The sequence below is a fragment of the Cyprinodon tularosa genome, unplaced genomic scaffold, assembly GCF_016077235.1.
Source record: "Cyprinodon tularosa strain WSP-4 unplaced genomic scaffold, ASM1607723v1 ctg73, whole genome shotgun sequence".
NCBI classification, from domain to species: Eukaryota; Metazoa; Chordata; class Actinopteri; order Cyprinodontiformes; family Cyprinodontidae; genus Cyprinodon; species Cyprinodon tularosa.
Window position 1 is genome coordinate 1,860,384 of NW_024039485.1, and position 13,471 is coordinate 1,873,854.

The window sequence follows — 13,471 nt, forward strand, 5'->3', positions numbered from 1 at the left end:
TAGACCAACAGCAGCTCCACATACACAATACTGCTGTTGGTAGAGTCATCCTCTTGCTATAGGAGTCAGGGAAATTATTCGGTATCAACAATCCAGGTTTCAGTGTTCAGGTCTAGAGGGGAAAAATCATTCAGGAACCCATAGTGGATGCAGAATTTTTAAGAATGAGCTTTTAAGTCGGAGAAAGTCGTGGTGATTCTAGTGTGAAACAAAGAGTGAATATACAGTAAAAAACTTCATCTCCACTGTTGGGTATGGTGGAGAATCTGTAATGCTGAGGGTCTTGTTCTTTTCCACAAACCCTAAAAGCCTTTTTTAAGAGTCCATGTTGGTCTCAACAACTGGAACTTTTAATTAAATGGGTAAGCCATGCCATGACGTTCAAGATGTGGGTTGGTTTTCTCTTTCAGCATCATAAGACCCAATCACACAGGAAAGTGTTTCTCTAAAGCCAAAATTATCCTTCCTATCTACTATAGAAAACAAATAATCAAGAGAAGGACTACCAGTAATAATCACACCCACCTGATTCTGTTAAAAACAGCTTTTAATTAAGGTTTTTCTTTTCATAATGTTTCTTTAAACAAATGCCTTTAAATTGAAATCAAAAATAAAACAAACATTCTGCTGTAATAAAATGTTAACTCACTCTATAATCTTTTTCATGGTTTATATATATAAATATATATATATATATATATATATATATATATATATATATATATATATATATATATATATATATATATATATATATATATATATATATATATATATATATATACATATATATATATATACATATGTGTGTGTGTGTATGGCCATTATACGTTATGTGAAATTAGCTTTTAAAGTGCTAAAATGAAGATAATTTCTTACCCTGCAGGTGCGAAACAAGGTGTACTCAAGGATTCTGGGTCTGCGACCTCCAAACCTGTTTTATTTCGGCTCCCGTTCCCCTCAAGAGCTGCTGAAAGCATCAGGCCTTACTCAGGTATTCATCATCTCTACATATGGCTTTGCTTTATTTAGAGTGAAATGGCTCTAATGCTTCCCATTTGTGATATGTTGAATTTTCTAGAAATGGGTGTACAGAGAAATCTCAAACTTTGAGTACCTAATGCAGCTGAACACCATCGCTGGGCGGACTTACAACGACCTGTCCCAGTACCCTGTGGTGCGTACCGCAGTGCTTCTGGAGCTTTCTCTCTGCCGCCAAATGCACACTCACTGTCAAAGAAAGCATTATTGTACACCTCTGTGTGTGTTTTGCTTCTCCTTAGTTCCCCTGGGTTTTGTGTGACTACACTTCTCCTGTTCTGGATCTGGAGGACCCCTCGGTTTTCAGAGATTTATCCAAGCCTATAGGTGTGGTCAACCCACGTCATGCACAGAACGTCAAAGAAAAGTAATCAGCTCTTATAATTTGGAAAAATACAACGTATCAGGAATTTCTTTATTTAAAAAAAGTGCCAAAATGTATCCTTTTAACATAATAAAGTCCAACAAATAGATTTGTTTCTTCAGGTACGAGAGCTTTGAAGACCCGACAGGCACCATCGACAAATTCCACTATGGGACACACTACTCTAATGCAGCAGGAGTCATGCACTACATGATCCGGATGGAGCCGTTCACCACCCTGCATATCCAGCTGCAGAGTGGCAGGTGAGAACCTGCAGAATATCTTTTTTTTGCATGATTTTTGGTATTGGACTGGTCTCACCTTACAGTTTTGGCATCTTTCAGGTTTGACGTCGCAGACAGACAGTTCCACTCAGTGGCGGCAGCTTGGCAAACTCGCATGGAGAGCCCGGCTGATGTCAAAGAGCTCATCCCTGAGTTCTTTTACTTCCCAGAGTTCCTGCAGAACATGAACGGTGAGCTGCTCTGCAAACGCTGGCAGAACCTGTGCTCTTGGACCCAAGGCTAATCAATCCACATTTTGTGCTAGGCTTCGACCTGGGTCGCTTGCAGATGTCTCAGGACCTGGTTACAGATGTTGTGCTCCCTCGCTGGGCAACATCAAGGGAAGACTTTATCAGGAAACACCGGAAAGCTCTGGTGAGCCATCAGTATAATGAAACTCAGTTATGCATCTGTTGCCTTGGTTACAGTGAATAGCCATGAAAAAACAAGTACTTTGAACCTACAGGAGTCCGAGTACGTGTCCTCCCACCTCCATGAATGGATCGACCTCATCTTTGGATGCAAACAGAGAGGAGAGGAGGCAGTGAAAGCTCTCAATGTATTCTACTACTGCACTTATGAGGGTGAGGCTGCAATGGGAACCTTTGTGAGAAAACTCATTAGAAAACTGACAGTTTTTTTGTGGTGATCCTTTGAAGTCATTTTTTTGTTCTGTAGACCCCCAAAAGATGGGCTAGGGTAATCTTTTCTGTTGTAATTTTTGCGTTATTGAACAAAATTGTCAAATTTTCCGCCATGCATGACGTGGAAAACAGAAAATATTCTGAGCTAAATGAACAAATTTTTCTTCTACTTTCAGTGGTTATGGGTTTTATTATCTGCTTTTTTTTGTTCGTTTGTGAGAATCTTTTTGTTCTTTGACAAATATGCTGATGAGTGAGAAACAAGTGGAATTGTTGTACTCGTTAATCTTTGGCAACAGGGAAACTCCTGAAATTCCTGGTTTATCGTCCTTATAGGCTTAAAACAAAAAATTAGATCTTCTTTAGACAACTGTTTTTTTTTTTTGCTTTTGTTTTTTTTTTTTTTTTCTATGTTTTCACCCAAAGTTTTAAAATAACTTTCTAAGGGTTTTATCCAGTTTTCAGGCTGGGGAGCAGTCACTTTAATATCTTTAAGAATCCATTTATTTATTTTTTTTATTTTATTTTTTTGCTACTTATTGGTAGCAAACATTTAAAAAGTGTAAAAAAAAACCTTCATAAAAGTTTGTTACTTTATTACTCCACTTTTTCTACTTTAAACTCCTGCTAACTGTGCATGGGGAAAAATAAAGCTGCAAATGAACTGAGTTGCTTTAATCTCCCTGAACATTACTAACACTCCAGATAGATATAATTTTTATGTCATCAGCTCCTCACCTCTTATGATCAACCCACATCTGACTTGCTTGTGTTGGAAGTTTTCTAGTCTTTTCCATTTTGAAGGGTAGCTAAGCTTATTGTATCTCTCTCCTTTATTTCATGCCCAGCGATATCGAAAGACTGATACCTGCTTTAGTTTCCTTGATACTCTGAAATTAAACTTAATTAATGTGAGCTACTCAACAGCAATACTATACAAGAAATTCATAGAAATTTCGATTTGTTTTAAGGCTTGCTGTCTAATATTTGCTTTATGTGAACCTGAGTCTAAAGTTTTTAACAGATTTTTTAATATCTCACTCTTTGCTTGATTTTTGTCTCTTTTATTTATTGTTTCAGGTGCTGTGGATCTGGATGCAATTGCCAATGAGACTGAGCGAAAAGCATTGGAAGGCATCATCAGCAACTTTGGACAGACTCCCTGTCAGCTTCTTAAGGTACAAAAAATGATCTTCAGGAAAATACAAAATGAACCTTCATCTGCCATATAAAAATTAATTATGTTTTTTTAATTGCCACAAAATTTAACATGACAGTCCAGTCACATTTAACCAATCAAATAAATTTCCTTTTAAGCTGCTGTTTTGCAGCTTTTCATGGATACAAATTTCAGCTCTTTGAAAAACACGCTGAGATTTGTAATGCTGTAATGATTCAATGCTGGTTTTAATAGCTTCAAAACATCCTAATGTTTGTCTTTGTCTCTGAGCAGGAGCCTCACCCTCCCAGAATGACAGCCCAGAACGCATCCCGGCGGCAGGCCCGCCTGGACACTCTACCTGCAAACATCTTCGAGCATCTTGGCAAACTCAGACCATTTGTGGAGGTGAGGTGTCGTGTGAATGCTCAGATCAGCTCATCTCTGATATGATATTTATTTACATGTAAAACTGGGTTTGCATCAGGTTGTCAGTGATGGGCTTCCTCTGGTTCAAGCACTGGTGCCAAAGAACCAGAATCACTCCATCATGCATGGCTCAGATACACTGGTAATGTCAAAACACTTCAATGTCAGATCACTTTGCATATATAGATTACATTTTTAAATTTCCCTTTTTTTCTGCACAGGTTACTGTAAGCTCTAGTGGTTTGATTGGGACTCACAGCTGGCTTCCATATGACAAAAACATCACAAACTACTTCACCTTCACTAAAGACCCCACCATGACCAATCCCAAGTGAGTGAGTTTATATATTTGGCTTTTTGCCCTAGCAGGTTAAGCAAACAGTATGGTGGGTCTGGTTGCCATGCAGTGTATTTAATATTTCTTATTGTAGCCAGCCTGCAGTCAAATCAGTTAGTTCACTCTTTTTTATGTGGTTGCTGCAATGCCATGGAGGAGCTTTACTTCATGCAAGAGCTGGACAGGCCAACAACCTGAGAGCAATTGTGACCAAGTTGTCATTTAAATACAGAGAAATATGGAGGATAACAGCTCATGGAGTTTTGAAAAGATACAATCAAAGAGCTAGTTTTAAAGATCTTCCTTTATGTATGCAACGTCAAGTCAAGATTATCTCTGATCCAGTTTTTTGGGGCTATTCATGACAGAGCAAGTGGAGGTCCCCTAGTAAAGATCCACTCGAAGTTCAACAGAGTCATAGGTACCAGCTTTGCCACTGCTGCTACCGTTGGATATAACTGTTGATCCCAGTCTCACACTCTGGAGGAGTGTTTTAAAGCTGAGGAAAATGAAGCATCAAAATAAAATAAAATTTCTGAAGGAGAAAGGATGTGCTTTGGCTGCCTGTGCAGTGGACAGATTATTAAAGATCAATATATACAGGTGCTGGTCATAAAATTAGAATATCATGAAAAAGTAGATTGATTTCAGTAATTCCATTTAAAAAGTGAAACTTGTATATTATATTCATACATTACATACAAACTCATATATTTCAGATGTTTATTTTGTTTAATTTTGATGATTACAAATGACAACAAATGAAAATCTCAAATTCATCATATCAGAAAATTAGAATATTACTGAAGACCAATAAAAACAAAGGATTTATAGAAATGTTGGCCAACTGAAAAATATGAACATGAAAAGTATGAGCATGTACAGCACTCAGTATTTAGTTGGGCCTCCTTTGGCCTGTATTACTGCAGCAATGCGGCGTGGCATGGAGTCGATCAGTCTGTGGCACTGCTCAGGTGTTATGATAGCCCAGGTTGCTCTAATAGTGGCTTTTAGCTCTTCTGAATTGTTGGGTCTGGTGTATTGCATCTTCTTCTTCACAATACCCCATAGATTTTCTATGGGGTTAAGGTCAGGAGAGTTTGCTGGCCAATTAAGAACAGGGATACCATGGTCCTTCAACCAGGTACTGGTAGCTTTGGCACTGTGTGCAGGTGCCAAGTCCTGTTGGAAAATGAAATCTGCATCTCCAAAAAGTTGGTCAGCTGCAGGAAGCATGAAGTGCTCTAAAACTTCCTGGTATGTGGCTGCGTTGACCCTGGACCTCAGAAAACACAATGGACCAACACCAGCAGATGACATGGCACCCCAAACCATCACTGACTGTGGAAACTTTACACTGGACTTCAAGCAACGTGGATGAAGTGCCTCTCTTCTTTTCCTCCAGACTCTGGGACTTTGATTTCCAAAGGAAATGCAAAATTTACTTTCATCAGAGAACATGACTTTGGACCACTCACCAGCAGTCCAGTCCTGTTTCTCTTTAGCCCAGGCAAGACGCTTCTGACGCTGTCTGTGGTTCAAGAGTGGCTTGACACAAGGAATGCGACAGCAGAAACCCATGTCTTTCATACGTCTATGTGTGGTGGTTCTTGAAGCACTCACTCCAGCTGCAGTCCACTCTTTGTGAATCTCCCCCACATTTTTGAATGGGTTTTGTTTCACAATCCTCTCCAGGGTGCGGTTATCTATCTTGCTTGTACACTTTTTTCGACCACATCTTTTCCTTCCCTTCGCCTCTCTATTAATGTGCTTGGACACTGAGCTCTGTGAACAGCCAGCCTCCTTAGCGATGACCTTTTGTGTCTTGCCCTCCTTGTGCAAGGTGTCGATGGTCGTCTTTTGGACAACTGTCAAGTCAGCAGTCTTCCCCATGATTGTGTAGCCTATAGAACTAGACTGAAAGACCATTTAAAGGCTTTTGCAGGTGGTTTGAGTTAATTAGCTGATTAGAGTGTGGCACCAGGGGCCATCAATTTTGAACCTTTTCACAATATTCTAATTTTCTGATATGATGAATTTGAGATTTTCATTTGTTGTCATTTGTAATCATCAAAATTAAACAAAATAAACATCTGAAATATATGAGTTTGTATGTAATGTATGAATATAATATACAAGTTTCACTTTTTAAATGGAATTACTGAAATCAATCTACTTTTTCATGATATTCTAATTTTATGACCAGCACCTGTATATATATATTTGTTTTTTTTTTAATCACAATCAAGTTTATTGCAAAGTAGGTTTGCATTTACAAAGGAATTTGAGTTGGTGTTGACGGTGCAGACAAATTAGATAGATACAGAATATAGAATCTATAGCTATATACAATATAAAAAAATAAAATATACTATATACAATATATAGTTTATAGCTATATACTATATAAACAGTAGACTGTGCGTTAATGTAATGCAGGAGGTCTGGAGATGCTTTGTTGGTGTAGCTTCTAGGTCCTGAATAGGGGAGGGAGAGAGGCAGTGTCAGTGTCACGGGGTCTCTGGGCCTTGTTGATAAGGCTGGTAGCGGATGGAAAGAAACTGTTCTTGTGGTTTGAATTTTTCGTCGTGATGGACTGCAGTCTATGGCCAGAATGAAGTGACTGAAATGTTTTGTGGCTGGGGTGCGAGGGATCAGCAACAATCGTTCCCTTAGCCTGAGAATCATGGAGGCTTACAGATCCTCAAAAGATGCAAGATTGCCGCCAATCACCTTCTCTGCAGACCGGATGAGACACTGCTTAAGATAGAATCACATTTTAATCTTCTCATCATGTTGCAGGACTCAGCGTTTCCTGGCAGGACCTTTCTCACCTGGAGTGGAGCTCAGCGCCCAGGTGCTGGTGGTGTCCAACGACGGCCGTCTGCTGTTCAGCGGCGGACACTGGGACTGCAGCCTCCGCGTCACTCAGCTGGGGAAAGGAAAGCTGGTGGGCAGGATCTGCCGACACATTGGTGAGCTCTTTCATCATGAATGGGGGAAAGTTCAATTTTCTTCTCCATGGCATGAGATAATTGTTTGTGTATATTTCTACAGATGTCGTAACCTGCTTGGCTCTGGATCTGTGTGGCATCTACCTCATCTCTGGTTCAAGGGACACCTCCTGTATAGTGTGGCAGGTTTTACAACAGGTGAGACTCTTTACATCCTCTGTGCCACCTCCATTTTCTGGCTGGAACTAAAAAATTTTTTTTTTTCTTTAAATCATTTTGCAGGGCGGATTCTCCAGCGGCCTGTCTCCTCGGCCAGTGCAGATCCTCAGTGGACACGACCAGGAGGTGACCTGTGTGGCCATCAGCACTGAACTGGACTTGGCTGTATCTGGGTCAAAGGTCAGATAAGCTACTGCTCACCACTAGAAGATACCTGTTTTTTTTTTTAAAGCAACAGAAAATACTTGTTTTTTCACCAAAAAAACAAAACAGTACTGTTTAAGTTTACAGCTGCGTGTGTTTAGGAGGGAGAACTGCTATTAAATCTAAATATTTACAGTATCCCTCCTCCTTCCTGGAAGATCACTGACAAAGCGGGTGGCAGTTGTTTAGGCTTCGGAGGCCCTCTGTAACGCAGCTAAAACTGATGTGGGGAACATTTCCTCTCTGTCAAAATATAGAATATGCTGTTTGGAAAAGGATCTTCAACCAATACGCATACTTTCTCTCCCTGCACTGTCTGCAGCGCCTTTAGAAAAACTGTGGAAGAACCACAGAAACTGTCCCTTTTCCCCTGTGTAAGCTGCAGCTTCAGGAAATCAGATCTTCACTAGATGTTTCTATACTTCTTTGTTAAAAACACTCATTTTCAGCTCGTCAATTTGGGACTAAAGCAGTATATGGTTAGGTTGCATTAAATTAGATGTCATTAATTGAGAAAAAAAAAGATAAATCTGCATGCAAAAGTTTGATTATTATCTATTAGCTCTGGGAAATGTGAAAGCTGAGGAATTTTATGATTTAACAATACATAATAGGAACCCTGGCCTACAGATAAACAGCTTGGAAGATACTTTTCCACTGAAATTCGCTAAATTAGACACATGCAGCTGATAGCAGAGTCAGCAGTTATGGCTGATCTCATGACTGGGGGCACAGTAGAAAAATCCAACGCTAAAGCATTTTCTTAACCGATTTAATCTGATCTCAGAGGGCTGCATATTAATGCCGTAACCATGACATCACATTTCGGTTTCCCAGCTGCTTCTTATCTTATTTCTGAATGGTTAGAAAGGACCAAATTTGGAAAAAGAAAGTGGTGCCTGAAAGATTTAAAAGACTGATTTAACAAAAATGTGTGTCTTTGAAATTTAAGACGAATTATGAAGTGGAGGAAAGAAACCTTATAAGGTTGTTTTTTTTTTTACCACTGTATTCCTAACTCTTTTAACGACCAGATTATCCATTATTTGCCTCGTTAAATCTAAAGTTATAGTGAAAAATCTAATTAGTCACACAGCATGTGTTATTTTTTTTAGGTAGTTTTTGAAAACTCGTTATGTTCCATGTTGAGCCTTCGCCTATCTCCTGACTCTCTGCTGCTGTTGCTTGGTTATCAGGATGGTACAGTGATTGTGCACACGATCCGACGGGGCCAGTTCCTGAGGTCACTGCGGCCCACCGGCGAAGGCAACGTACGTGCTCCGATCGCTGCCCTCCAGGTGGGGATGGAGGGCCACATCGTGGTGCAGACGTCTCAGGAGGAGAGAGCTAACTGGAAGGTATGCAGAGTAATACACACCAGTTCCTCACACGGGTAATCAAAAACTTTTTCTGATCTTACGACCTTGAACTTTAATGTTATTGAGTTCATAGACAAACACAGAGGAGCTTGTAAAAGAAAAGTGCTATAAAGCTTTTCTTTTACCAGGAAGTTAGCCAGCTCTGTTGGGAAGATACTGATAAAGAGCGGTACTGGAGAAAAACTTGTTAGAGGATGAGGTTAAATAAAGACCGAAGTGGAGGTTAATCTAAACGTAGCTACAGCCATCAAAGCAGAAGAATGTAGAGATTTTCATTAAAAGTCCAAGGAATCTATTTAAAACTCATTAAGCAGATTTTTAACAAACCTTTTGTTATTTTCACTGCTTTATGTTGATCGATCCCATACATTTTTTTTTTTTTGTGACCCATTGTGAAAAGCTCCTAGGATACACTTGCCTTTAGCAATGCCTTGTGTACACCACTCCGTAGGGAACAGCAGGCAGTTTCCTGTTTCTGATGCTGGTATCCGTGTTGGGCTCATTCCCACAGGGCAAGCACTCCATCCATGTTTACTCTGTGAACGGCTGTCTGCTGTCCTCTTTCACCATGGAGGAGCAGATGACTGCACTTCACCTGGTGTCTGAATATGTGATCGTGGGAACCCTGCAGGGCGGCCTCCACATCCGGGATTTATTCAGGTGAAGACCTCAAGTCATTTTCAGTCCTCACAAAAGGAGTCAAAGTCCCATTTTACATCCTTTCACTGAATTTGGATGTTTGGATGATTTTAACGTCTAATTCTAAAATTATTTAAAAAAAAGTGACAATTTGTCACCCATGAATAATTTTGTTGAATTGAAACTAAGTATTTTAAAGGTTTACGTCCACTATATGAGCCTATTATGGTTCCCTTATCTTATTTGCTGTCTCTATTAAAGGGAAACATCCCCATGATGGATAAAATATCAACAAGTTCCGGATTTTTTTATACTTTTTTTTTTTACTTTTGAAGAGCTCTGTATGAGAAAGGTCTAACTCTCCTAATTTCCCTTCTGTTTTGCAGCCTGGATTCCCTGACAACACCCCTGGCCTTGAGGGTTCCTGTGAGGAGTGTGTCTGTCACTAAGGAGTTCAGCCACATACTAGTGGGCCTGGAGGACGGGAAGTTAATAGTGGTGGGGGCAGGGAAGCCTGAAGAGGTGAGAAACCAAACTTTATAGAGAGAGTGTGAAATGGGTGGAAGGCAAAGGGGGAAGAGGATAATTATATTCAGAGTATTTCTAGAGAAACGGGTTTTTCAGACGATGATGTTTGCACTGTAACTGATCCGTTTAGCCTTTATGTGAGGAAAAAAAATGAACACATTCATTTTCTCGTCTCAGGTTCGCTCAGGACAGTTCTCCCGTCGCCTTTGGGGCTCCACGCGCCGAATCTCTCAGGTGTCATCGGGTGAAACTGAGTACAATCCTGCTGAAAACACCACGAAATGAGAGGACCAGCGATATTTGGACTCGATAAATGCCTTAAAGAAAAAAAAAAATGGGGAAACTTTATTCATAAGCCTCTGATATCTCTCTGGGAGAGAAATTATACACTGAGCACTTTTACGAAAATAAATCCTAAATGTTTTTTTTATATTTTGTTTCAGATTTCTTTAGAAGGTGTGCAGTTTTTAATCAGCATCAATCCAAAGAGTCATCTTGTTTCTCTTATTTCTGGCGGAAGAGCATGGTGATGGGAGTATCTTTGGGCTGTAAACTCATGATGGACTGCATGAACTCAAGTCACATTTCCGACAAATGACTCAGTCCGTCCCCATCCTAAACACCAAGCACAACTCCTTGGTGCTGTCAGAGTCATAGATGGGATCTCGGCACTCGTAAAAAAACAAACAAAAAAAAACTCCTAAAGCCATTGAATGGCAACGGGATCTTCTTAAAACTCCTGGAAACTTGAAAGACGCAAAAAAAAAAAGAAGAAAAAAAGATTTTTCCTGCTGCAATACTGGGGAACTCCACAAGAGGGCGAAACTTGTACAGAGAGTTTAGGAGATGGGTGGAAGAAGCTTGTGCTGTGTTGTGGGTTTAACAGATGTATGGACTTGCAGTTTATGGGTCTGCATTCCTTTTAAGGCTCAGAGAAATTAAAAACTGTTACAATTAAAGCAGCCCTGCTTTGATAGTCAAGTATGTGAAATGTATTCACTGTTTTAAAAATGAGCTTACATGTGATGAACCTCAGAGGAAGCCTTCTGTTGCCTTACACCAACAAACGACCTTTATGAACAGCTTAATTTAATTGTTTGGTTTTTTTTTGCTTCTTTCCACATTCCTATATCCTTGTTTGATTTTTATCAGATAAGTGCCTAATTTTCCCTCCACTCCTGGGCCTTGTAATAAACACTGAATATTAATTGATGGTTTTACTGTAAAATGTGACACTTTACTGCTCCTTTGTGACCTGGATGTGATGGAGATGTTCTGAAGGAAAACCATCAGTAAACTATCATCTGTTTGATCTACTCTTCTCTGCTGCTTTTGTGGTTGGACATCTCTAAAAGGTATATGAGGGAGCTTAGAAGGATTCGCTTCTATTAAAATATTATTTGGATGCAAATAACCGGAGCTTGGTTTAGGGTGACCTTGACCTTCATCTAATGATAAATCTGAGGCAGTACTGAAAAGAAATTAATCTACACAAATGGAGATAATTTACTAAAATTAAATGAATGGAGGAAAAACCAATTACAGATGTATAATTGGTTTGTAATCAGCTATGTGTTTATTTGTGCTGACCCGTTAAATTCAATCTATCTGAAACACCCTGAGGTCCGTGCTACTCATGATGTAAAATAATATATGAAAAGTTAAGCGGGAGTGAAAACTTTAACATTGCTGTGTGTGGGTGTGTGTGTGTTGCGCCATTATTTCTTACCTTTTATATAATAGTGTAAGGCCAATTTCCTAGAGATCTACTACTTTTGGGACTTCTCTTCTCGTTTGTTTGTTTTAGAGAACATCCACAAATAAAAATTACTCTGTTATCTAACATTTCTAATGTTCTAGGAACATACAGTTCATTTGTTTAAACCTATAAACTGCCTGATCATATTTATTTACAGATATATTATCAATTCCATCTTTTTTATACCTAAAGCTGCCTAATTCTGTGAAAACTCCTTCAAAGAAAAGACTGTAATTGTGCGATTGATACTTAATATACCCTTTCTCTAAGGAAGACCACATATTACTTGGATTTTATGCAACAGTAGAACATGGAAGCTGATCCTGCTGCCATAATTGTACATCATCCTGCTCCTCTACTGTAATCTTAGGTCGCATGTGTCTGTGATTTTTAACCCTCACCGGAGTTGAAAAGGTCACAGCGAGCAGCCATACATGGGGTGGACGTGGGGGGCTTTGATCTCCTGATGGGCCGAACATCCTGTCAGCCTCCCTATAAACACCTCCATAGGGGAACAATTTACAGGGGGTGGGGTGGGGGAGTAGGCTGAAGTGGGTGGTAAAACTAGACCCCCAATCAAGCAGAAACCACAGGAATCCCTCTCTCTGCTGAGCTCACCCTGACTGAGAAGGAAAGGGTTAACACGTCCCTCTCTGTTATGGCCCAATTTTTTCATTGATCCAGACCTGAGGGCAGACTGGGGCGGGGGGGGGGCATAAAATGCTTTAATTTTGGTGTCTACAACAGCCCACCCCCTCTTATCTCTGTGTGAGCCACTTCCATGGGGCCTGTGGACACAGAGGCCAGTTTTAATAGTTTAGTAATGTTATTGTTCACAGGAGAAAAAAAATCACCATGTAGCTGTAGGTTTATTCATACAGAAATATTTGGTCAAGCAAATAACAGAGCGTTTAACTTTTGTAGCTGATAGAAGAATGATTATCTAAATACAAACTCCTGTAGATCAACAAATGTTGAATAAACTTTCAATTTCATCCATTCATTCTCTGTCACGCTTATCCCTGCTGGGATTGCCAGAGGTACTGGTGCCTATCTCTGGCTGTCAAAGGGTGAGAGGTGGGGTACACCGGAATATGTTGCATTAGAGCTAGATTTTAGTCTGATTTAACGTTTGGATACAGTGATCTGCATCTAAATTTTTTCTAATCCTAACATACTTAGTTTTTTTTTTTTTTTTTTTACCTCTGGCAAGATAAACCTTTGTGTTCATCCAGCATGTTCCCGTTTTCAGTTGCTTTAAACCTTTAAATGATGTAAAGGTTCATACCGGTACAAGCTGTCGACATGTTTTAGCCATTACATGTTTTCTGGCTTATGGGAAAAACCTCCTCATTAAAAGGGATTTTTTTTCTTGTATTTCCCATTTTAAAGAGTTAAAAGAATTGTCTGTATATGTCAAGATTAATCATATCCTGGAGAGGCATTATAATTAATTAAATTCAATTAAATCTACTTTGCTCTTCAGTACAAAAGTAAAATATTTGTATTTTAAATGATAGGAAATCCCTTT

The 13,471-nt window shown here is 39.5% G+C and overlaps 1 protein-coding gene across 5 annotated transcripts in view; it reads left to right on the plus strand.

The window, feature by feature from the left end:
• The window catches only part of nbeal2 (neurobeachin-like 2), a 61,202-nt gene extending 49,705 nt beyond the window's left edge, over positions 1-11,497 (plus strand). For all 5 annotated transcript variants that reach the window (XM_038269481.1, XM_038269482.1, XM_038269483.1 and 2 more), the window contains 18 exons: positions 887-994; positions 1,082-1,177; positions 1,284-1,408; positions 1,528-1,668; positions 1,750-1,880; positions 1,955-2,064; positions 2,156-2,273; positions 3,414-3,511; positions 3,787-3,900; positions 3,980-4,063; positions 4,143-4,252; positions 7,061-7,233; positions 7,316-7,410; positions 7,495-7,611; positions 8,832-8,993; positions 9,526-9,674; positions 10,040-10,175; positions 10,359-11,497. In XM_038269481.1, coding sequence (XP_038125409.1) covers positions 887-994; positions 1,082-1,177; positions 1,284-1,408; positions 1,528-1,668; positions 1,750-1,880; positions 1,955-2,064; positions 2,156-2,273; positions 3,414-3,511; positions 3,787-3,900; positions 3,980-4,063; positions 4,143-4,252; positions 7,061-7,233; positions 7,316-7,410; positions 7,495-7,611; positions 8,832-8,993; positions 9,526-9,674; positions 10,040-10,175; positions 10,359-10,466 — 2,175 coding nt within the window. In that variant the 3' untranslated portion in view covers positions 10,467-11,497. The remainder of the gene's footprint in view (positions 1-886; positions 995-1,081; positions 1,178-1,283; positions 1,409-1,527; positions 1,669-1,749; positions 1,881-1,954; positions 2,065-2,155; positions 2,274-3,413; positions 3,512-3,786; positions 3,901-3,979; positions 4,064-4,142; positions 4,253-7,060; positions 7,234-7,315; positions 7,411-7,494; positions 7,612-8,831; positions 8,994-9,525; positions 9,675-10,039; positions 10,176-10,358) is intronic.
• The last annotated feature ends 1,974 nt before the right edge of the window (positions 11,498-13,471 follow it).